Source organism: Babylonia areolata, chromosome 1 (assembly GCF_041734735.1).
Source record: "Babylonia areolata isolate BAREFJ2019XMU chromosome 1, ASM4173473v1, whole genome shotgun sequence".
Taxonomy (NCBI): domain Eukaryota; kingdom Metazoa; phylum Mollusca; class Gastropoda; order Neogastropoda; family Buccinidae; genus Babylonia; species Babylonia areolata.
In genome coordinates, this window is record NC_134876.1 from 97,912,861 (window position 1) to 97,938,224 (window position 25,364).

Genomic DNA, 25,364 nt, shown 5'->3' on the forward strand with positions numbered 1-25,364 from the left:
TCTGCCCTGGACTGTAATGGCTGTCGCGCGCGAAAGACGGTCGCTTCAAGCGGTCATGCGGTGAGCCTCAGGATGGCTCGGTCCACTCGACCGTGGTGTGCGTGTGTGTGTGTGTGTGTGTGTGTGTTGTGTTAAACTGGATATCATGACACGTGTGGTGATATTTGTGTGGTCTTACTTAATGAAAAGAAATCAGTGATGATTACATAGCGTTTTTCTGTCTCTCCTCTGCTCTCCCTTCGTTCATCTTATTGATACTGTTTGTCAACTGTGTATGGTTGACTGAGAACCTTCCTCACCCTCTATCCCCCATTCTGGTCTGTAGTGTGGTGTGTGTAACTGTTGTGTGTGTTTGTTTCTTTCATTTTGTTCATTTTTTTTCCTATGCATTTTACTTACCCCATGCTAGTGCCTGTATGCCATGTGTGTGTGTGTGTGCGTGTGCGTGTGTGTGTGTGTTTGTTTTTTGTGTTTTGATTTATATATATTTTTCCCCCTGTTATGTATCTCGACTAACACCATGCTTTCATTTTATTTAGTATTGTGTAACGTAGACCCTATTCAGGGCGGGGACTGGATGTGAAAAAGCACACCAGTGCTTATCTATTATCCTCGAAATAAAGAATTTGTCTTGTCTTGTCCCTCATTTATTGATTCATGTATTTGCCTACTTATATATTTATCTATTTGTATATTTTGCCTAAGTGGGTATAGCATTGTGTGGTGCACTGTATAATGAACGGATTTCGGGTTGCATGGAGCGTGTTCTATGGTTTGAATGTTTAGTTGTGTGACTCTGTGTAATATGCAGTGTTGGGAAAGGATGAAAGAATGAATACCACTGCTACAACTCCCTTGTTTATAAAACATTAAACTGTTTTTTGTTTTGTTTTTTCATCGTCTACAATTCATTCACAAACCAGCACGATTTTGTAGAATGCACACAAGCTCATGTCGCGCGCGCGCGCGCGCACACACACACACACGCGCGCACGTACGGACACGCACGCAAGCACACACACACACACACACACACACACACACACACACACACACACACACACACGACAACCCATGGATAGCTGACTGAGAAACATGAGTGCAAACAAACTCCCCCAACCGTCAAGGCATAAATGATTTGACAAAGACTGGTCAGGGAAATGGGAGAGGGGATGGGGGTGAGTGGGAGGAGGGATGGGGGAGTGGTGCTGAATAAGAGACACAACTCTGGACTCTTCAGTCTGTGCGGAAGGAATCGGTCATATTGCCGAGCCAAGACTAAAGTTTCGATTGTTCAGTTGAGAAGTATTATCACAAGGCACAACGATGACAGATAATGCAATATACTGTAAAACATTACACAACATATTACATGCAAAGTGCAGGAAGTGCTGAAAACGATGCACACATCCAAAAGAAACACGAGTGTTCATTCTCCCCAGCACACATTTAAAGCTTTCCTTTTCCCAAAATAAAATGTCAAAAGCTGGGTGACAGGAATTGCTTCTAATCCTTCCTGCATATTTACGGAAGCAGATGATAGCCACGGCTGAGTTCATAAGCATGCAAATAGGGGGGTGGGGATGGGGGCGTTGGGGGTGGGGGTGGTGGGGCTCACTCTTTGAAGAGCTCGAACTACAATATAACTTGGGTTGTGAAGTTTTGTCTATCAGCGAACAAAACAAACAAACAAATAATATCTTAAAGCACCGGTGAAAGAAAACAGGGCGAGCAATCATTATCACCATCATCGTCATCAACATCATATGCATAATGACAGTTCGAGACACAAGCATTAGATTTTCTTTATCCCGAATCCTGACAGCGTCCAACAACCCACGTGCCAAGTCTTGCACGGCCATTGTTTATTTAAGCTTTGCATCTTCTTCTTCACCGAAACGGCAAAACAGCTTTGGTTGTGGTGTCTTGGCCAGGCCAGTCACACACATATAAAGAAGGCAGTCATTTCAGTTTCTGACGAATACTCACCAAGACTGGAATGTGCGTCTGTCTGTCTTGTGGAGTCACTGCTGCTCTTTTGATCAAACTGAGCAGACACACAGCGTTCATAGTGCTCACAGTTCTATGACAGACAACAAAAGGGTTGATTCTGTTACAAATATCACTGGATCCAGACTGAGCGAAGCTGATTCCATGTTGATCACCTTTCATTTCAGTAGTGTTTTTTTGTTGCTGTTGTTGTTGTTGTTGTGTGTGTGTGTGTGTGTGTGGCTCAGAGTTGTTCAGCTTGGCGAAATTAATTTTAGCAACAAGCGATGATTCATGCTGTGAGAGAATTTGGGGTCAAAGTGAGCAAGAACCGGCAGTCCTAACACTGTCCACTCAACAACGGAAAGTTGGGTCATTCTTGTTTTGGGTTGTCCATCTGAGGCTGGTCGATGTTTCAAAGTATCAAAAGTCTGGGGGTTGCTGATGTCCACTTTGGTCAGCACACGGGGGCGCGTGGGGGGGAGGGGGGGGGGGAGAAGGGGTGTCTATCAGCGATATAGGGACTGACGATAACTACCTTCCTACCATGTCTGTGCCTTGTTACTTTTGTGTTGGGAACAGTCCTTCATGTTCTTCCTGTTCTGCAATGGACGGCGTTTTGCTACCATGCAACAACTGAAAGAATGCGAACTTCAAAATCCTTGACGAACAGTAGACCTTAAAGAGATGGGCAGGGGGTGCCGGGGCAGGATCAGTGAGGCGTTGGACTTCTGATCCAGAAAATGCAGGGCTCGAAATACCCAAGTGCCCGATTGTCTGGGGCAACTGAACCTTCTAGGGGACACGTGGACATGCTGTCTCAAACTGTCCCTTGGGCAAACAGCTTTTGACAGTGTGTCAGTGGACATGCTGTCTCAAACTGTCCCTTGGGCAAGCAGCTTTTGACAGTGTGTCAGTGGACATGCTGTCTCAAACTGTCCCTTGGGTAAACAGCTTTTGACAGTGTGTCAGTGGACATGCTGTCTCAAACTGTCCCTTGGGAAGGCAGCTTTTGACAGTGTGTCAGTGGACATGCTGTCTCAAACTGTCCCTTGGGCAAGCAGCTTTTGACAGTGTGTCAGTGGAATTGTGACTGAGCAGTCAGCTTCCACTCTCCCCTTTTGAATAAGGCATGGTGTGGTCTTTGAATAAAACGTGTCAGCGCGGAAACGATACATCTGACTTGAAATTCTCTGTGGGGCTGTTTGTTTCTTCTTGCTGTTTGTAACGAAACAGTTACATGCACATCCTCTTTTCCTGCAAAATATGCTACTTACATAATGAATTATGTCTGCTGACCTGTCGTTCGTCTGCCGGTATCAGGTATACTTCTATAAACCATGTTCTTTATGGGAAAGACACGCTAATTCTAATGAGACGAATACTTATATATTTTATATTTTTATCTTTTTTTTTGTTTTGGTTTTGTTACTATTTTTTAAATATGTGCATTTTCATATACCTTGAGCGGCCATGGTGTGCTTGCGTGTGTTTGTGTATACGCCTACATTTTGTGCTGAGTGAGTGTGGGTTTGTGGGTGGAGGTTGGAGTGGGAGGGTGTGTGCATGCAGGTATATTGCGTGTGTTTTTAGTATGCATATCTCATTGTGTTTTTCACTGTAAACGTTCATGGCTTTTGCATCATTAGACTGAGCGTACCAAATGTCCTATTATTATTACTATCAGTATAACAAGTACAGGTTTGTTTGTTTTTTTATCTTCTTGTCCCCGGCACAACTAACGTTATCTGGGAGTTTCTGGCACTGCACCAGCACACGTCTTCATGGTCCTTGCTGACTCAGCTGAAGGGATTCTGACAGCACTCCGTGTGACTGATGAAGAAGGCACAGCTGTCTGCCCCGTCATGACGTAATGATGACGTCAGCTTCCTGGCCGTGGCGGCGATCCTATCTCCAGAAACACTCGTTGCAGAACGGGGTGGATGGAACTGTGGCAGTGTCGGTTACATTAGTCACCTGCAGCAGCCCTGGTGGATGTCTGTCGTGAGATGTCAGGGTGTCTGACCGTCTGGTGTGGAGTTAGCCACCTGAAGAGTCAGGGACCAGTCTTACACAAGTCCATGTCGATGAAAAAATCAGTCGTTCATTTGAAAATCTAAAACGTACTCCTTGTTTTTATCCTATGCTTAGCTGGCAACGCCTGGACCGTAACACGGAATAAATGCTTCGAAATAAAAATGTAGACCTTGTACCAGCAGGAGTAATTTTGCGACTTTGGGGCATTAGCATTTGGAATGGCGACGGAAGAAAATCGCAGTGGACAGACTAGTTCACAGGGGGCGGGAACAGGCTTGCCACCGTGATATCACAGAGGGCAGTGTCTAAGTTGAAAAGAAACAGCAAACAAACACTGAAACAAACAAAAACAACAACAACGATGGTGCCATATTTTCTCTGGAGTTGCCACGACAAGAACGGTGTCAGGCGATGTGAGCACACTGTGTGCAGTGCGGCGGGCTCTGTGGAACATATAGAAGTCACCGGACACGTAAAATGCAGCACTACATGCAGCTGCATGTTTGGTGACTGGAATGCTGGACATACGGTATTCACAAAATTTTAACGACCACTATGCTGGACATGCACGGTTCACAAATTGTAAAGGACCACATTAAAAGCAGGTTTGTTTTCAAAATTATGTTTCCAAACAGAGAGATTACCGAAGTGATAAAGGCTGCATAAAATACCTACCAGTGATCTCTCATTGAATACACAAACAGCTGTTCTTGGCATACTTGAACCATGAACACTTTGAAGGATGTTTGAAAAATTGATGCTTCATTAAAAAAATAATAATAATAATATATATATTTTTTTTAATCGTTGTTTATGAGCGATAGCTGTGGGGTTGTTGTTGTTGTTGTTGTTTTAATTCTATTTCTATTCTTATTTCATTTATTCTTTGTATATATCTATTTATTCATTTCTTTTCTCTTTTTTTCTCTTTTTTTTTTCCTTTTTAACAGTGAAATCAATATAATAACTGCGCTTGCGAGAAAGCACCTCTGGATGTAAGAAGGGGTTCGTTACATCGGCTGCATACGCCGCTGCCTGCTGGAAATTCAGCAACATTTCATCATACCCACACGAGGAAAACTGTGCAAGTTCCCAAGCGGTGCTTATTATTTTGTGAGCCGTGTAGAATGACTGCCCTCTGCTGGAGACGTTGCAGTAGTAACGACGGGAGAAAGACCCGGGCGGTCCACTGCTGCAGAGGACAGCCCATCTTCCTCTGCTGCATCCACGTCGAGACTCGATTCCATCACTCTGACCAGCCGCTGACAGTGGCTCCATACCGGACAGTGAAATCAGGTCTGCTTCTTGGGACTGTGCTGGTCACCTGGACACAGAACCATGACAACAAAATACTAAGCTGTCATACGCGGCAGGCGTGTAACACTTTTAACGTAGCAGAGAATAGATCTGTGCATTGTCACCGGTCAGCATTAGATGAGCAAGAAAGGTCAATATACTAGAGAGGTGTGTGTGTGTGTGTGTGTGTGTGTGTGTGTGTGTGTGTGCCTGTGCGTGCCTACGCACGCGCGTGTGTGTGTGAATGGGGCATGGGGGTGGGGTGGGCGTGGGGATGATGATGAAGGATTGTGACGATGATGTTGATCTTAGCAAATGAAACTGAAAGGCTATCCGAAAACGTCATGACGAACGATGGTAATGAACATAATGATTTTATACGTCGTATATGTCACATGCACACTTACACAGATGCCTGTGATTTGTCAGTCTTCAGTTCTTATCAGTCTTCAGTTCTTATCTTATCAGTCTTCAGTTCTTATCAGTCTTCAGTTATTTTCTTTCATGTCCAATTCGTCACTGACTGTCTGTGACTGTATGTGCCAGTCAGCCTATCTTTCTTCACACACACACACACACACACACACACACACTATATATATATATATATATATATATATATATATATATATATAGAGAGAGAGAGAGAGAGAGAGAGAGAGAGAGAGAGAGAGAGAACGCTGAACTTTAATGACTCAGGCCAACAGCCCCTATCATGACATTTGTGAGAATATACGTTTGAAAAAAATAAACAGAGACACACAGAGAGAGATTCCAGATTCCAGATAGTTTATTCATGCATTGGCCTTGGCCTCTTATGAAGGGGTATGTGAAGATCATTCTTTTATATAGATGAACATCACATTACAATGCATGTTAACGTCCATATATTCAAGTACAGCAGTGCTACGGTTCAGTATGTAGAACAATAAAATGCTGTCACGAAGTTACCATTTCTTTGAATTTGAAAGCTTTATATAAAAATTGAGAACATTTTCGAACAGTTACAGGAGAGGTTGATGACATTAGTAAGTTCAGTTTACTCAATACTTTTTCAAAAAGAAAAATTCAGAGAGAGAGAGACGCATTCGAGAGTGAACAGGCGTTAATAAAAAAAATTATTTAAAAAAAAAGAAGAAGAAAAACAGGAGGAAACACACACACACACACACAGAGAGAGAGAGAGAGAGAGAGAGAGAGAGAGAGAGAGAGAGATGCGTGTGCGCGCGTGAACAGGCGTAAAATTAATAACAAATGAAACACACACACACACACACACACACACACACACACACACACACACATGCGCGTGCATTTTGTATGCAGTTCAGTAACAGGACTGTCAGGTTACTTCGAAAGTCGTCTAATCTTAAAAAAAAAATTCAGAACTAATCTTACAAAAAATTTCAGAACAAAACATAAACGAAATAATTTCCAACCATTTACCATTGTTTAAAATTGCTGAATCCCTGTTGCATAGTCCAATAGGAGTGTTTCTGTAAGGCGGACTACCGATATTCAACTGACTCACCTGTGTAAACAAAGTGAGTCTATTTTATAACCCGGTGTTTGGTTGTCTGTGTGTGTGTGTGTGTGTGTGTGTGTGGTAAACTTTAACATTGCCATTTTCTCTGGAAATACTTTGTCTGCCAATACCAAATTTGGCTTAACAATAGTAGAAAAAAAAAAGCTTCACAGTCATACCAATAACAGGTTGCAAGTCTCCCGAATTTAGCCGTATTTTCGATTCATCTTGATAACAGTTTATTTCGTTGATGTTCGTTCCGCATTCCGAAAACCGCTGTTACCCCTTTGCAGCTTCCCGATTGTCTGGCGATGATACGCCATGACCTCGTTTTTCTTGTTCGCAATTAAAAGCAGAGAAATACATATTCTTGACAGAACACAAACAGTGACACAAACTACATTATTGACGTGTTTACTGCATATGAATATTCTGAAGTGGACACTGAATTAACTAGAATGAACAGAAAAAAGAAATTGAATGGAAGGTGGTGTTGTTTCTCAGTGAGTGGAAAGACAAAACTTGTCAAACAGACATAATTATATTGCAGTGTTTTTGAGGCGGTGGGAACGTCTCCTTTGCCTCGGACTTGAAAGAATTTTTTTAATGCCCGATATATACCAAAATAACATGATTCAAACCGCGTTGTAACTTCGCTGTGGATTCAGTCCGCTAAAAGAACACGCTCAAATAATAATTTTTGAAAGTCAACATTGAACCCGCGTTAGCGCAGTGGGTAAAACCACTCGTCATCCAAAACTGGATGACTCTAAATAAGTTACAATTGAACGAGGACAAAACTGAAGCAATGATCATAGGAACTAAACATAAACTGTCTTCCATCACAACTGACACAATCAAACTTGGCTGTACATCCATCCCTCTTTCCAATTCAGTCAGGAACCTCGGCGTTGTCCTTGACAAGACACTGTCCATGCAAAAAAAATGTCAGTCAGACACGTCAATCCTGCTACTGTCAATAGCGGCGCATCAGTTCCGTCCAGAAATATCTGTCCATTGACGCAACATCCGGACTTGTCGTTTCTCTCATTCTCTCTCGCCTCGACTACTGTAACTCTCTATTGTCTGGTTTGCCTGCTTCATCCATTCAGTCCCTTCAGCGCATACAAAACTCTGCTGCCCGACTCGTCCTCAGAAAGAAAAGATCTGAGCACATCACTCCTCTTTTGCAACATCTCCACTGGCTCCCTGTCTCACACAGAATAAAGTGCCAGATCAGCACTCTATGTTATAAATGTAGTCACAAATCTGCCATTTCCTATCTCTGTGGCTGCCTTCACCTCTACACTCCATCTCGCTCTCTACGATCGGCTTCGGATCCACTCTGTTTACGCATACCCAGATTCAAACACTATTGGCCGCCGTTCTTTCTCTGTCTCTGACCTTGTAATTGGAATGAACTTCCTCTTTCGCTTCGTCGGGTCTCCACACTCAGCTCTTTCAAGTCTGGCCTTAAAACCCACCTCTTCCCAAAATAGCCTCCCTTCCCTGCCTCTTCCTTATCTTCAGTTTTTCCATTTTTCGAGTTATGCATGCGTTTGAATGACTGGTGCGAAAGCGCTTTGATTTGTCTCTGCACAAGATTCAGCGCTATATAAATATAATAGTAAAGTTCTCGATCCAATTCGTGGTTCGATCTGCATTGAAGCCGGTTTTTTTGTTTGTTTGCTTGTTTTTTGTTGTTGTTTTTTGTTGGTTTTTTTTGTTGTTGTTGTTGTTTGGTTGGTTGGTTGTTTTTTGTTGTTGTTTTTTTGTTTTGGGGGTGTTTGTTGTTTTTTCTTCTTCTTCTTCTTCTTTTCTTTTCTTTTTTATTTCTTACTTTTTTCGCGAAGCTGTATATAATTATAATAATGAACAGAGAACACATCCCCCTCCCTACCCCTTCCTCCCTCCCCAACACACACAGAGGAGCTACATGTTCCATGAAAGAGTTAGATTTAAATATTTCGCATTCACTACAGGAATGTTACACCATGGTTTAAAAAAAAAAGTCAAATGGTAAAAATTTAAAATTTCAGCTTGAAGAAAATATTGAGAAAATGTATGGTTTCACGGGAAAACATTACCAAAATGATTTTCATATGAGGCAAATCATTTCTCTGATCTGCAGATGGAAAATGAATTGTTATAAGACCGAGTATGTCGGTAATGTTTCTTGCATCTGTAGTGCTCACTTAACAGCCGACCATATACTAACTTGCCAGATGTTAAAGTCTCACATCCCTGAACTGAAATCATCTTCAGTGTTGACGATCTTCGGCAGTCCATTGCTAATGTATGACTTTTTCAAATCCTTTTTAAATTGTCCAGTTGGTTCGCTGTTATAGTTGTTGGTTTTTCATCAGAAAGATGCTATATTATACTTTTTTTTTCTTTCTTTTTTTTTAAAACAAAACTTAAATAAGTCATTTTCTGTATGTAACACCCCCGCATCCCCCCCTCCCCCCCGCACACACACGCATGCGCGCGCACACGCACGCACACACACTTTCATTTACTCGCATGCGTAGAACAGTAATTTTTTTCCCCCCTCGATTTTTTTCCTGCCCTCGTCTAATATCACTTACACTTACAGTGAAAAGACGTCAAACTAAAGAACGAACACATGTCATTTCATTTAAAAGTAATGACTACAGACACAACAATATGTGTATACCCAGACATAGAAACAACCTTTATAAATCCAGCTTTCTATGGTGGAAATTAATGGAATAACCTTCCACTCATTAAAAAAAATGTATAACGAATAAAAATGTGTTTAAGAAAAAAAAATATGAAAAATTATTTTTATTAACTATCCAAAAGATGAACAACAATACAAACTGATATATATATATATATATATATATATATATTATATATATATATTAGTTACTGCTTAATTTATTATTTGTGACATGTTTTGCATATGCTTTCGCTGGTGGTTTAACTGTGTTACGTGAGGGGTCGTGTGAATGCGAAACGGTGTGGATTGTGAATTCGTGTATGTGTACGCGTTTTTTTTTTGTACGAGTGCGAAACAGATTGTAAAAGGAAGCGCGAATACACACACACACACACACACACACACACACACACAGAGCAGACAAACCAGCACACCACACGCTACAGTGAAAATCTTGCAGTCTGTAAAGTCGCGGATTTCTCCATACCCGTCTGCTGACCAACCTTTTTCCCCAGGCTCTGCTGACAACACCGATGAGGACGATGACGACGACGACGACGATGATACCGATGAGTCTCTATCTGGCCACTGACTTCGTTTCCGTTTCCGTTTTCGGCGAGTTCTTCCGGTCTTGCGCAATGAGCCTTTGTCACCGGAAGCGGAAGATGACGACTGCGATGTGGCGGAATCTTCTGAAGGTGTTGAGTCCTTGTTGCAGTGGTGACAATGGCGACGTTTTCGGTGAAGATTGGAAGATGAGGTTTTTGATCTGGACGAGGATCTGCTAGGTTGAGGGGATGATGACGACGATGAACAGGAATGACTACAGCTGCTGGAATAGCTCTGCCGAACAGTGCAGGCTGTGGAAGAGCATTTGTGTCGAAGACGCCGTTTCCGTCGTCGTTTGGAGCGGTGACGACGATGACGACAATGATGATGATTGTGATGGTGTCTGCTGTCCTTGTCACTCGAGGCCCCTGCGTCCTCTCGTGAACATCTGCAGCACAATTGGCAGAAACGAATATAAAGGAAATGACAGAACATTTTAAATCTGAGTGACCAGCCCCTAAGCGATACGAAAGAATGTTTCTTATTTCTGTCTTCAGAACAGCATGTACTGACAAAGGAAAAATTTTTTTTTTTTAGTTCACAGACTAAACGTAAAAAGCACTTGAAGCTGAATATCGTAAACAGTCTCATACTTCTGCGAGGGAAAACGTTCGAATGCGCAAACTTATTGAATGTGAGGATTTAAAACCTTTTACACGCAGGTTTTTTGGGAATAAAGTTTGAAGTGGTTGATAATTTGTTATCATGATAAAAAAAATATTTAAAAAAAACAAAAACATTTTTAATAAGTTAAAAAAAATAAATAATAATAATTAATTTTTTTTTTAAAACCAACTTCCGAGAACATTTGCATTAACCTTCCCACAAGTTTGCGGCTTATATCGTAGATAGTTCTCGCTTCTTTTTTATATGGATTGTTTTTCGTCTAAAATCATACTGTGTTAATAGACGTTAGACCTAACAACACACGTCTAAAATCATACTGTGTTAATAGACGTTAGACCTAACAACACACGTCTAAAATCATATTGTGTTAATAGACGTTAGACCAAAGAACACATGCGCACACGAAATAATTTTGTCATTTGCATTTCCCTTTTGCATGTGCATTTCCCTACATAAAAACGGACAATCTACATAATTAAGAATATTGGAATCCGTGCGACAGCACCTCGGGTTTGTGGATGTTACGCCTACTGATTTCATGATGATGAAACGGATAACAATATTTTCCGAACAATCTATTTTAGAGTTTGAATGACCAAGACATGTCCATGTATCTTTTGTTTTCAAAGAGAAATTGAACACAAATCTTTGAAGGAAAAGAAAGAAAGAAAGACGAAGTATTGAAAAACACAGTACAAAATCAGTTGCAGATTACTCTGTTTTTCTCTGAAACCAATTTTCATTTATGAAACAGAGAGAGAGAGAGAGAAAGAGAGAGAGAGAGATGGGACTGATTATAACCTTAACTTTACGTCATTAGCACGAACTTGAAACACATTATACCCCCCCCCCCCCACCACCCCTACTCTCCCCCACATCCCCCCTTCTCTCTCCCCCACCAATCTCTCTCTCTTTTCGTCTCTTTTTTTTATTTTTATTTTTTTATATAATCTCAAGCATCGCATGTTTTGTGGAGGGAAAGTAAGCAGAGAAAACGAAGAGGCGTAAAGAGATGGAGATGAAATAAACTCCTTGCTAATAACCACTTCAGCTGGGAACTCGGCGCCCCTGCTAATTTTAATGCGTGTGCAGTTGCGTAACTCCACTGCATTACAGAGCGAACATTTTTCATGACACTGATTGGTTGATTCTAATACCGACAATGATGATGATGGTGATCATGATGGTGATCATCATCATAGCACGGTAGATGCTGTGGAATAATGATCTGGACAATGATGATCATGATGATGGTCAACAAACAACTGCATACATACCCACGTCGTTGGACAGATCTCGATCTCGACCTGGAGCGAGATTTCGATGGTGCACTGGATCCCGTGGAGGACGATGATCTTGACCCCGATTTCTGCCTTGCCGGTGACCCTGACCCCGACCCTTTCCGCGAAGAGCCGTAAATCTTGGAGAAGTAGCTCAGCCTGGAGCTGGACCTGCTCCACGACCTTGACCGTGACCTTGATCTCGAGCGTGGTATTGACCTTGACCTTGACCTCGACCTCGTGGATGACCTTGACCTGTCTGACCCGGCGGCGGTGCCTGCGGGGCGGTCCAAGTCCAGGGGTTTGATGAAGCGGTCCTTGAAGAGGCGGGCGTGCTGCACCTTGATGATCATGCCGCGGTAGATGCTGTGGAATAATGATCACGACAATGATGATCATGATGATGGTGATGATGATTATCATGCCGCGGTAACTGCTGTGGAATAATGATCTGGACAATGATGATCATGAAAATGGTGATGATGATCATGCCGCGATAGATGCTGTGGAATACTAATACCGACAATGATGATGATGGTGATCATGATGGTGATCATCATCATAGCACGGTAGATGCTGTGGAATAATCATCTGGACAATGATGATCATGATGATGGTGATGATGATCATGCCGCGATAGATGCTGTGGAATAATAATACCGACAATGATGATGGTTATCATCATCATGGCACGGTAGATGCTGTAGAATAATGATCACGACAATGATGATCATGATGATGGTGATGATAATGATCATGCCGCAGTAGATGCTGTGAAATAATGATCACGACAATGATGATCATGATAATGGTGATGATGATCATGCCGCGATAGATGCTGTGGAATAATGATCACGGCAATGATGATCATGATAATGGTGATGATGATCATGCCGCGATAGATGCTGTGAAATAATGATCACGACGATGATGATCATGATGATGGTGATGATGGTGATCATGCCGCGGTAGATGCTGTGAAATAATTATACCGCCAATGATAATCATGATGATGGTGATGACGATGATGATAATAGCCTTAATGATAATTATCACATTAATTATGCTAATAATGATAACAATGATCATCTATATTATATATTATTACGTTATAGTATTATATGTTATATATCATTCATACTCTCTCTCTCTCTCTCTCTCTCTCTCTCTCTCTCTCTACACACACACACACACACACACACACACACACATATATATATATATATATACCGATATATATTCACACACACACGCGCGTGTACAGCGCTTTCGAATGTATGTATGTGTGTGTGTGTGTGTGTGTGTGTGTGTGTGTGTGTGTGTGTGTGTGTGTGTGTGTGTAGACCTGATTAAAGCTCTAAGCTATGTCTCTGAACAATACGAAATAATGCAGTATCACCAGATATTTGCATGGCGCAGGAAAACAAAGAGCACGGGAATTAAAACCTTTCATTATCTATGGGCGCTTCACAAACGTTGAAACGTAACCAGAACAACAAAGAAAGAAAACAAAGAATGCGAAAAGAGACCCTGAGAAGAAAACAAAGCGGCACAAGCAGCTATCAACTCACGTGCAGTTTTTACCGATCACAGCCTGTTCCGCGTCACAGCCGTTCTTGTACACAACGAATCCAAAGCCAGGCGGACTGCTGTATGAGAAAACGATAACGTAAAGTTATACAATATAAATATCATATAACATAACATAAAAACATAACACAACATAATACGAGGGTCATTCAATAAATAAGGTGAAGTTTTCGGTATAAGGACTTCTAATACAGATAGAAGCTTACTTTTTTTTCTTTTTTTTTTACTTCTTTTTCACATGGATTTAATTTGTTTTGCAGATTAAAAAAAACTTTGAGAGTTTTGGCGATTAACAAAGATGGCCGACCAAGAAGCATGCTCCAGGATTGAACAGCGGTCAGTTATCAAGTTTTTGGTTGCTGAAGGGTGCAAACCAGTTGAAATTCATAGGAGAATGTCAACTGTGTATGGTGCCACATGTTTCAGCCGAAAAAATGTCTACAAGTGGGCTAAATTGTTTAAAGAAGGACGGAGCAGTGTTGAGGATGAAGACAGGCCTGGAAGGCCTACAGAAGTGAGGTCTCCTGAGGTGATCGAATCAGTCAATGACATTCTCCTATGAATTTCAACTGGTTTGCACCCTTCAGCAACCAAAAACTTGATAACTGACCGCTGTTCAATCCTGGAGCATGCTTCTTGGTCGGCCATCTTTGTTAATCGCCAAAACTCTCAAAGTTTTTTTTAATCTGCAAAACAAATTAAATCCATGTGAAAAAGAAGTAAAAAAAAAAGAAAAAGAAAAAAAAGTAAGCTTCTATCTGTATTAGAAGTCCTTATACCGAAAAATTCACCTTATTTATTGAATGACCCTCGTATAATATAACAATAACATGATGTAATATACAATGATGTACTATAATAGTCTAACGAAACGTAACGTAGCGCAACTCAACGCAACACAACACAATAGAATAATACAACAGAACAACACAACACAATGCAATACAATATTCGGTTTCATGTATGGAAGACATTTTATCCAAAAACACTTTGTGCGTGTATGTACATGTACAGGCGATTTTGTTTGTTCAGTGTTTGTGGTTTGGTTGTTGTTTTGTTCTGTTAAATCCATTGTTGCTTTCTTACGATTGTGAAACTGGTTCTGTGATGATTTGTCGATATAAACCTATATCATTAGCTTTTCACATTAAAAATAAATAAATACATAAGTAGATATATAAATAAAATAAATAAATAAATAAACAAACAAATAAATAAACATATAAATAAATGAGAATAAATGACACTAAATAGAATGTGATATCATCCCCTCAACAATGAATACAGAAAAGGATAACTGAACAAACAATAACTATGTGAATGAATAAACGAATGGATCTGAACAATGTCTGTTATATCTACAGCTGTAACTACAGCAACACCACCAGCAGCAAGAACAACAACAACAGCAATAATAATAATAATAATTATTATTATTAATATTAATATCATCATCATCATCATCATCACCATTATTATTATTATTATTATTATTATCATCATTATCATTATTATTATTACAACAATACTACTACTGCTACTATTAATAATAATAATAATAATTGTATAATAATAGTTGCTGTTGTTGTTGTTTTTCATGCTTTTACTTCAAACTTCTGCCTCCTACGTATATTTCCCTTCACTGATATTTCAACGTATTTAATAATTTGTTAGTTTTTGTCTTAGTTATTGTTTCCTTTTATAGCTTATGTATTTATTTTCTTTCACTTTATTTATTTTGTTAAATTTCATATTTATGTAAATGTTTTACACAAATATAAGATAGTAGTAGTAGTAGTAGTAGTAGTAGTAGTAGTAGTAGTAGTAGTAGTAGTAGTAGTAGCAGCAGCAGCAGCAGCAGCAGTAGTAGTAGCAGCAGCAGTAGTGTGTGGTTGTAGTATAATTCAAACTCCCACCTGGCCAGCTAGTTATCCAAGACAGGCCCAAAGGGCAGGAAGAGAAGGTTCATGTCGTAATAACAACAATAACTACAACAACAACAACAACAATCATCATCATCATCATCTTATCATTATTATCGTTTTAACATAAATAATTCTCTACATTTCTATGGCACAACATCTAGAACCAACGCTGCTCAAAGCGCCTTACATCATCCATCAAACATGACGTAGCTGTTTTCAACGGATAACTCCCAGAACGTTCACAGATGAAAATCAAACATTACCATTGAAAATCCACAATAAACGTAAATGATGTTTGGTTTGAAAACAAAATACATTAAATATTTTCATAGAACACACATACACACACACACACACACACACACACACACACAAAACACGTGTGTGGTGCCGTTAACCTCGAACATTGCCGTTATCCTCGAAAAAATGTTAACTGCACGAGTCGCATGTCCGATTGTGGAATCAATGTAAAACTGATCGGCACGTCTGTTTTGTTATCAAAATTGATATAAACGCGACGAAACAGAGCGAAACTATTATAAATTCAAGATAATAAAACATCAGTGGAGATTTCCAAAAGAAAAACAAACGAGCACTCCCCAGCTGGCACCGCGTACCCGTATAATTATTATCATTTAGCTATTTCATTTAATTATTTATATAATCACTATTGTTATTGCTAACATCATTCAGATCAATATTCTTTCTACATCTTACACTCCCCAGCTTGGCACCACGTACCCATGTAATTATTATCATTTAGCTATCTATTTCATTTAATTATTTATATTATTATTCAGTGTTATTGATAACATTATTCAGATCAATATTCTTTCTGTATCTTATTTTCTTTCATTCAGTTATCTATTTTCATTTGTATTTATGTTTTTCTATTTACCATTTTAATATATTAATTCATTAATTGATTGAATTACTTATGTATCTGTTCATTCATGTATCTTCATTTTGTCTTACTGCATTTTCCTTCGGGTCCTGAACTGATCTGAACTTTCCTGCCTGGGTGCAGGACGTCTAAAATTAATTTACTTTACACTTAGGCTATCTCTTGAACAGATCTCGTCACTCCGTGTATAGGCTATCTCTTGAACAGATCTCGTCACTCCGTGTAACGGACGACAATCTGGCTTTTTTCTCCATGGAATGTTTTAGAACGAGTGCTGACGACAAAGACCTTTGCAGCGGCACTTTACGTCACCCGACTGAAGATTTGGCGGGGATCCGTTAATATTTCTGTCTGCAAGTTAAAATAGCAGTTCGAGGTTAACGGCACCACACTCGTCCCTCACTCCTCACACACACACACACAAGCGCGCGCTAAACACACGCTCAAACACACATTTTAATATCAACTGCACTAAAACAGGATTACATATGTAGAAAGATGCTTCTAGCATCGAAAATATCAACTGCACAAGAAAGGATAAAGAAGAAAAATGAGCATTACATTATTTCTGTTGTAGATTTCCATTCGGCAATCAGACTTTGGACTATTTAGCCGAGTACAGAAATGTTTACGAAAAAGGAATGGTTTCAGATTTGATTTAAAGGACTGCAGATCGGAGCCTTTCTGGTGGATAGTATTAGGAATTCTAAATGCGGGGGAGATCTAAAAGACCTTTTATTCCCAGGATTTTTAATTCGTTCTTGGGACTTTAGGCAATATAGTGCAGGAAAAGACTGGAGGCCATGTCGTTATGTTTTATTATGATTATTATTAGCAGCAGGAGTAGCAGCAGTAGTATGTCGCGAATAATGATGATGATGATGACAGTTGTTGTTGTTGTTGTCGTGTATTTTTAATATTATTAGTCGTATTAGTATTATCATCATTATCATTATCATGATCCAGACTCCCACCTGGCCAGCTAGCTGTCCACTATGGGCCCGAAGGTCAGGAAGAGCGGAGCCATGTCGTCATGTATTATTATTATTATTATTATTATTATTATTATCACCATCATCATCATCATCATCATTATCATCACTGATGACCCACCTGGCCAGCCAGATGTCCACGATGGGCCCAAAGGGCAGGAAGAGACGGGCCATGTCGTCATGCCGGGTGTCGCTGGGCAGGTTACCCACATAGATCCTGTAGCCGTGCCGGTCAGGGTCATAGCGAGCACCGCCCGTCGCGTCTGCTGCCGCCACTGGCACACACACACACACACAGGGGATTTGAATGTACGCAAGAGCCCTCACTGTAGTAACATAATTGCATATCTTCAACCGCAGTGGTTGCCGGCATATTCGGAAATGAAAGCTAAGAATGGAAAGGAGTGTTACTTCAAGATGGCAGTGAGATAAGTATTGTTTTACTTTTCTTTAACTTGTTTTAGCAACATCCAACCCTCCAGGCACGATAGAAAAGGAAAATAAAATACATAAAGAAAAATATTTTAAAATATATATAATGTGCACATGCACAGATCATATTCTACATAATTATGCACAGAGAGAGAGAGAGAGAGAGAGAGAGAGAGAGAGAGAGAGAGAAAAGTTCTTTATTATCGAGGATAATAGATAAGCACTGGCGCGCCCTTTTTTCTTTCATCCAGTCCCCGCCCTGAAACAGGGTCTACACTGCACAAAACTACATCATATATGTCATTGCATACTACACAATGCTACTTAAAGTCATAGAATGCGAATGCTATACTACATAGAGGCATAAGCATAGTAAAAATCACACACACACACACACACACACACACACACACACACACACACACACACACACACACACACACACACACACACACACACACAGTGGCACAAGCATGGTATTAATAATCGACATATAAAAAACCAAAAAAAACAACAAAAAACAAAGAGAGAGAGAGAGCGAGAAGTACAGTAACTCTTTGGCCGAGAAAAGGCACACAACACAAGTCCACTAATGCCCGGCGCTTCCCTGAGAACAGCAAGAGATCCATAGACACAAACCCCATAACTCCCTCTTCACTGCCATGTTCACAAAGCGCCGGGCTTCGGTGAACTTGAGTTGTATTCCTTTGTCTCGGCCAAGAGTTGCTGTACCTCTCTCTCGCTCTCTCTGTGTGTGTGTGTGTGTGTGTGTGTGTGTGTGTGTGTTTGTGTGTGTGTGTTTGCATAATTATGTAGAATATGGTCTGTGCATGTGTACAATTCATATTTTTAAGATTATTTTTCTTTCAGTAATTTTCATCCAGCGAAAGCCTTGCACAGAACGTCTCACACGCAGCCTCTCTTAGAACAATATTTCATGTTGGGATACATACCTTGGGAAAAACAAAAACAAAAAAAAAACGGTGAAAAAGAATTGTTCGGTTCAGGAATGTTATTGTGATTTGCATTATACTATACATTGCAAAACAACCCACTGCAATCCAATACAATATAATGCAGTACAATGCAAAGCAAGGCCATGCATAGCAAAGCAAAGTAAAACAATACAGTACAATAAAGTACAATACAATACATACTCATCTAGCATCACTTAAAGTGGAATGATGTAAAATTGGTCTCTAGTATGAGCCCATGTAATGTGACTGGCTATTTCTCTGTCTCTATCTCTGCCTGTCTGTCTGTCTGTCTGTTGCTCTCTGTCTGTCTGTCTGTCTGTCTCTCTCTCTCTCTCTCTGTATCTCTCTACCCCACTGTCTGACTTTTTCTCTCTCCCTCTCCGTCCCCTCTCTTTATCTTTTATGTTCTGGTACGGTTGTCCCGGCGGTTATGTCACCTGATCTGTGTAATATCAACAATAACAAAATATGATGATGATGATGACGATACAACAACAACAATGATAACAATAATGATAATAATACTGTGTTTATTCACAGAGCGCTAAATATTGTGCAGAATCAAATCAAGCGTCGTGTGTTCCGAATGAATACGACTGGGTTATAAGTTGATGACCAATGTGTTAGTTTTACGAGTCTGATATTCATTATGTCTGTCATTTTGTTCTATTTAGATTTGTTTACATGGATTGGACTGGATTGGATTCATTTCATTTATCTTATTTGATCTTATTTCATTTTAGTTTACATCATTGATCTTTTAATTTCAAAGTCTTAAAAATATATTTCAATTCATTTTGATTTAACTGCATTTCGATTTGTTCATTAATGTTATATTCTATCTTGTCACATTCATTTTTTATTCTATTTTGTTCCATTTTAATATTACATTACATTTTGATTTAGCTGTATTTCAATTCATGTTATTATTGTTGTATCTTATCTTCTTACATTTATTCTTTATTTATTTCATTTTAATCTGATTTTATTTCACTTTTATTTCGTATTATTTTGTTCATATTGTAAGTTTTTGTATATTTTATGTCATTTTGTATTATTTCACCTTATTTCGTTTCGTTCGTGTTTATTTTAATTCAGTTTGTTATATTCTAACTTATTCTTCCTCGTTGTATTTTGAAGAAATACACACACATACACACACTTACACACACACACACACACACACACACACACACACACAGAGAGAGAGAGAGAGAGAGAGAGAGAGAGAGTATGATAATGATGATGATAACCTGCACAAATACTGACAGAAAAAAAAATGACAATATTGGACCATTTGGTATTACCATATAGATCCTCACAGTGTTTTTCGTTGTGATTTGTATTTATTTATATTTATTTATATTCCTTTTTATCACAACAGATTTCTCTGTGTGAAATTCGGGCTGCTCTCCCCAGGGAGAGCGCGTCGCTACACTACAGCGCCACCCTTTTTTCTTTTCTTTTTTTTTTTTTTTTTTCTTTTTTTCCTGCGTGCAGTTTGATTTGTTTTTCCTATCGAAGCGGATTTTTCTACAGAATTTTGCCAGGAACAACCCTTTTGTTGCCGTGGGTTCTTTTACGTGCGCCAAGTGCATGCTGCACACGGGACCTCGGTTTATCGTCTCATCCGAATGACTAGCGTCCAGACCACCACTCAAGGTCTAGTGGAGGGGGAGAAAATATGATTCGAACCAACGCGCTCCGATTCTCTCGCTTCCTAGGCGGACGCCTTACCTCTAGGCCATCACTCCACTATGTGAAGTCGTCGATGTAAAATACCAGTTTGCAATTTTTTCATATACTTTTTTTTCCTTTCAAGAATTAAAACAGACCCATTCCCGTTGTCCTATTCCGGTAAAACCCATAGGCTGAAAGCTCTTGTCTTATTTCATTTAACTGTTATTTCATTTGTTTGTTTGTTTTTTACATTTAAAATGTCATGCCGCGTTAGCATAAACACTGAACATTTTGTCTGGTTTTGTTTTTTGTTTCTTTGTTGTTTTTTTAGGGGGAGGGGAATAAATACAAAGAGAAACAGCAAACGATACAGAGAAATGACTGATGACAGAACATTGCACAAACGACTCTTTTCACAATCAGAAAAAAACCTGATCGGGGAATTTTCTTGCACGCAGTATGAATTACAAAAAATTCGAGAACAGTTTATGAAAAAACAGAAATTCGCAATGTATTCATGACTAAGTTGCCAGAGTGTATTAAACTTAATTCCGTTTTTATCATTTATTTGTTTGTTTATTTATTCATTCATTCATCCATTTATAATTTTTTCTTTCTTTTCTCCCTCTCCATCTCTTTTTCTTTATCGGCCTCTCTCTCTCTCTCTCTCTCTCTCTCTCCAATTTATTTTTACCGTGTCTTTCATTTCATTGTGTAACTGACAAATATTGCCTAATAACCGAAACTCATCTATCTGTTTCTTTATGAAACTCTGAAAGCATGAACTGTGATGGACATCATAGAAAATCCTAGAAGAGGGCGATGGAGGACAATGAACCGGTCAATGCCGTTAAAAGCATGTTCTTTTCTCGTCTTTTTCAACTCTGCGAAGGGTCAGTGGGACGCCCCACTGTGACGAAGGCGTTTTAGAGTTGCTCTGAATCTGTGGAGCAGAGAGTTTGTTTTTGTTTTTTAACCGAGAGTTCAGGGCCCTTGAGTTTTATTTTGGGAGTGAGCTTTTTGTCAGTTGATATTCGGATGGTCATTCGGTTCCAAACTCTGGAGAGATGTGAACACCCTGTTCCAAAACCGACTCAATCAATTACCTGCTACATTTTTGTAGGTGAGTCCATGTTGTTTGCTTCTTTGACTAAGTTTTGGTCTTTGCATATTGAAAGTTACATGAAAAATGTCGTCTGCTTTTACTATGGAGGTAGGTCGGTTGAATTGAAGAATATTTCAGTTTTCTGACATAAGTTTGAATTAAAGATTTTTTAAGGTTTTTGATATTGAGTTTTGTTGACGAAGTACTGTGAATGTACTTTGGAAATCAAGTTGGAGTTAGTCGTGTGGTGTTTTTCGCCGTTGTAGATGGGAGTGTCCTTGTCGTCGGTAACCGTTTTGCTTCGTCACAAAACAGGTTGAAGTTGACGGGGAGCAGAAACTTAGTGAAGATAGTTTATTCCCAGTTCGTGCGAAATTTATGGTTGTAAATATGTTTTCAGCGGAGAGCCTTGGACGGGCTTAATTTTGGCGGTTGGGCCACTAGCGAGCTGAACGCTGATGTGCGATCGAGTCCATGTTCCACCTTCATTCTTCGTCATGAAGAAGGCAGTGAGAAATAACAAGCCATAGAAGACATTGAAATATGACAAGAGAGACTTGATAATTACATGCTAATTTTGGAAGCAGAGGACATTAAGTTGAGTGTGTTGGATGATTATCAAGCAAAGTGATGAAATAATCCCTGATGGGTATAGTGTGAGAAATGTAGAGTAAAGGAAGAAATAAGTTGATGTGGATATGGTATTTGATAGTGGAGCTGAGAAATGTCTTTGAGAAACAGTGAGAATGGGAGTGAAAACATACTTTAGATTTTGTTGAAGATATATGTATATATGCTTTTTTTTTTTTTTTTTTTTTTGTGGATGCGAACTTGGAAAAGAAACTGCTCAAGAGAAGAAAAGGTGGGGTTTTTTTTAGACTATATTTTGGTTGGAGGAGTGATGGTGTTTGATAGGTGAATCTTATTGTGGAGTGTATGATTATAAACTGTTTATTATTAACCTATAGAAATGTGTATATGTTATTAAGATTTGACGAGGACTGAAAATTAGTATTTGGACACATACCTATGTTTTGTTTTGTTTGTGAAAAAAAATTAGAGTTGGCAAACACTATCAATCTTGAAGTGGTCTCATTTTGTACTGGTAACTTGAAGTGTATGTGTGGTCTGTGAGAAAGAAAACATGAACATAACGCACGCTTACATTACATTACATTGTGAGAGACATTAGTTGAACACATTAATTTTGTTGCATCCCACGCATACGTAACAGCCACAGAAGAACGGTTCCTCAGGTTTCTCCAGCTCTGTCGGTTCCGTGTCACATCTGAGTTTTTGCAAATGGTTTGAATACCGTCCAGTCTCCACTGTTGTCAGTTCCAACGGTTTTGTGTGAGAAAGACCTCAGTTTCTACAGATGTTTTGGTTAAAACCTTACAGAACATTCATAGCGCTCCAATGCATGTACATTCACGCAACGCTATTACCACACATAATTATTTTTCTGTTACCCCCTGTTGTTTCTCTAGTAATCACTTACTCAAAACAAAACAAAAAATCGCTTCAGCTGTTTTCTCCTTTGATGTAAAGTTAGTACAGAACAGGTCATCCAAAATAATAAAACTGTGGGGGGGTTAAAACAATGAGAACGGAGAGAGAGAGAGAGAGAGAATGTTTCATGCATTTCGGCCATGGGCACATATACACATACTGGGAGTTTGGGGGAGGGTTAATAAGCAGTTAGCGAAAGATCTTCTACAGACAGCAAACATACCTCACCAGATGAAATCGGTTTCACTTACATAATTTAGAGCAATTCTATATAAGGTAAACGAGAGAGCGAGGAATAAAATGAAATGGAAATTCTTTATTGACAGTAGCCTATTTGATTTTCATACCAAGGGAGATTAACAACCGAAAAACAATGAATAAAACACAAAAAATAGTCTGCTATGAACGCAACGCGTGCGCGTGTGTGTGTGTGTGAAAGAGAGAGAGAGAGGCATACAGACAGACAGACAGACAGACAGAATTCTTACCATGGCGCGATGTTTGCACAATGACATGATTCTTAATATCCGCAACACTTTGCGCCGCCATCCTGTCTCGGATGTGTCCTCGGACATAATAACAAATCTTCACCACTCAGGACGATATTCCAACGAACCAGAAATAAATTATTTTAAAGCGGCTCAGGTTTCCATGAAACCAATGGTCTTTTTTTCTTTCTTTTTTTTTTAAACTCTGGATTCCCGTTCGCTCACAGAGGTATCAAAGTCAAGGCTCCAAGGCTTCACACTTCTTTCAAATTACATCTCGCTCAGAGTGGTATCACAGTTTCATTTCGTTTCTTTCAAATTAAGACTGATTCCCGTTTGCTCACAGTGGTATCAGCGTTCTCAACACTTGCCAGTCAAGGCACAAAGGTTCACTTCTTTCAAATTGCTAGTCCTGTTCGCTAATGCCAGGGATCCCAGAATTACTTGGATATAAAATTCCCGTTGGTTCTCTCAAGTCATCACAGAGACTTTCACTACATGTTTCGATACCTCTTACTGCTTGCTCACAGAAGTTCAACACGGATACGTGATCATTTCGCTTTAAAATTCATTTTTCCTACATGCAAGTCAACAAAGATATACACTGATCAACATTTCTGTTTAGAATTCCCGTTTGCTTACACACGCCGGAACAGCCACCATGGTTGTCAGCATACATTTCCCATTATCCATACAGTTCAAATACAGAGACACCACTGTGTCAACTTCCACAAATCGCTGTCTGCTCAAACACAACAACGGCATCCAAGTCCCCAAAATAAATCAATGTCATAAAACATACACCATTATTCATCGGTCATCGATCATTAACCGATCAATTTCGCAGGAACGTAACCTCCAAACTGCCGAAACAAAACAAACAAACAAAAAAAACAACAACAAAAAACACGCAAGCAGAGAAATACGGACGAGTGAACGCTGAATAACAATAGACGACGAATGTACAAACCACAATCCACAACAAGTTTCGGCGAACGCTGTCGAGTTTCAAACGCCACCCGCGACGTTGTGATAAGCGGGGAGTCAATAAAAGACTGCTAACGAGGACGCTTACTGTCCAAGTGGCTGCAGTGAAACTAAACGGCGGGGTGCATGGCGGTAAGCAACCGCCACTGAGGAGGTACCCCGTTTCCACCACTGCATCTCCCTCTGCTGGAGCTCCAAGCAGGGGCGTGTAATTCACGGGAGAACAAGGCGTATGATTATTTTACGTTGCCAGCGCGAAATGGAACGACAGAGACGAGTGAAGGGAGGGTGTTGAGGGAGGTGACGGAGAGATGGCAGAGAAAGGGAGAGAGAGAGAGGGAGGGAGGGAAGGGTGAAGGAATGGGGGAGGCAGAGAAAGGGAGAGAGAGGGGGGAGTGAGGGAAGAGAGGGGGGAGAAAGGAGAAGAGAGGGGGGGGGAGGGGGGTTGGAGACAGAGAAAAGGAGAGAGAGAGGGGAGATGAGGGGCGGGGGTGGGGGGGCTGAGGCAGGGAGGCAGGGAAAGACGCAGAGAGAGGGAGAGAGAGAGGGGTGGGAGGGGCAGGGAGGGAGGAACGCCAGCTTTCAGTCTCTCACAGCGGGTCTTATCGGGATCTGTGAGAAGGCGCGAGGCTGTTGCGCGACATAACACTGAGCCATGCTGACGTTCTTTCCTTCCACTCTCCTGCCAACACTGAAAACACAGTTGTTGAGCCTTGTTAACGT

The 25,364-nt window shown here is 40.1% G+C and overlaps 1 protein-coding gene across 2 annotated transcripts; it reads right to left on the reverse strand.

The window, feature by feature from the left end:
* On the reverse strand, window positions 1–24,846 carry LOC143290004 (uncharacterized). Of its 2 annotated transcripts, none has more exons than XM_076599323.1 (6): window positions 23,655–24,846; window positions 17,582–17,735; window positions 13,621–13,695; window positions 12,047–12,415; window positions 10,037–10,530; window positions 1–5,350 (listed from the first exon to the last, which is right to left on the reverse strand). In XM_076599323.1, exons 1-6 carry the CDS (start codon window positions 23,713–23,715, stop codon window positions 5,319–5,321), a joined length of 1,185 nt encoding a protein of 394 aa, XP_076455438.1. In that variant the 5' UTR covers window positions 23,716–24,846; the 3' UTR covers window positions 1–5,318. The 2 variants fall into 2 exon arrangements, with proteins under 2 accessions (XP_076455438.1, XP_076455428.1); XM_076599313.1 differs by having other exon boundaries at window positions 13,621–13,698.
* Window positions 24,847–25,364: the final 518 nt, after the last annotated feature.

Bases quoted from the DNA above. Each gene is read 5' to 3' on its own strand.
- LOC143290004 (XM_076599313.1), bottom strand. From the start codon at position 23,715: ATGGCGGCGCAAAGTGTTGCGGATATTAAGAATCATGTCATTGTGCAA. The intron at 17,736-23,654 runs GTAAGAATTCTG...TGTGTGTGCCAG, and splicing joins TGTGCAAACATCGCGCCATG to TGGCGGCAGCAGACGCGACG. The intron at 5,351-10,036 runs GTTGGTCAGCAG...TTCTGTGTCCAG, and splicing joins AGCAGAGCCTGGGGAAAAAG to GTGACCAGCACAGTCCCAAG.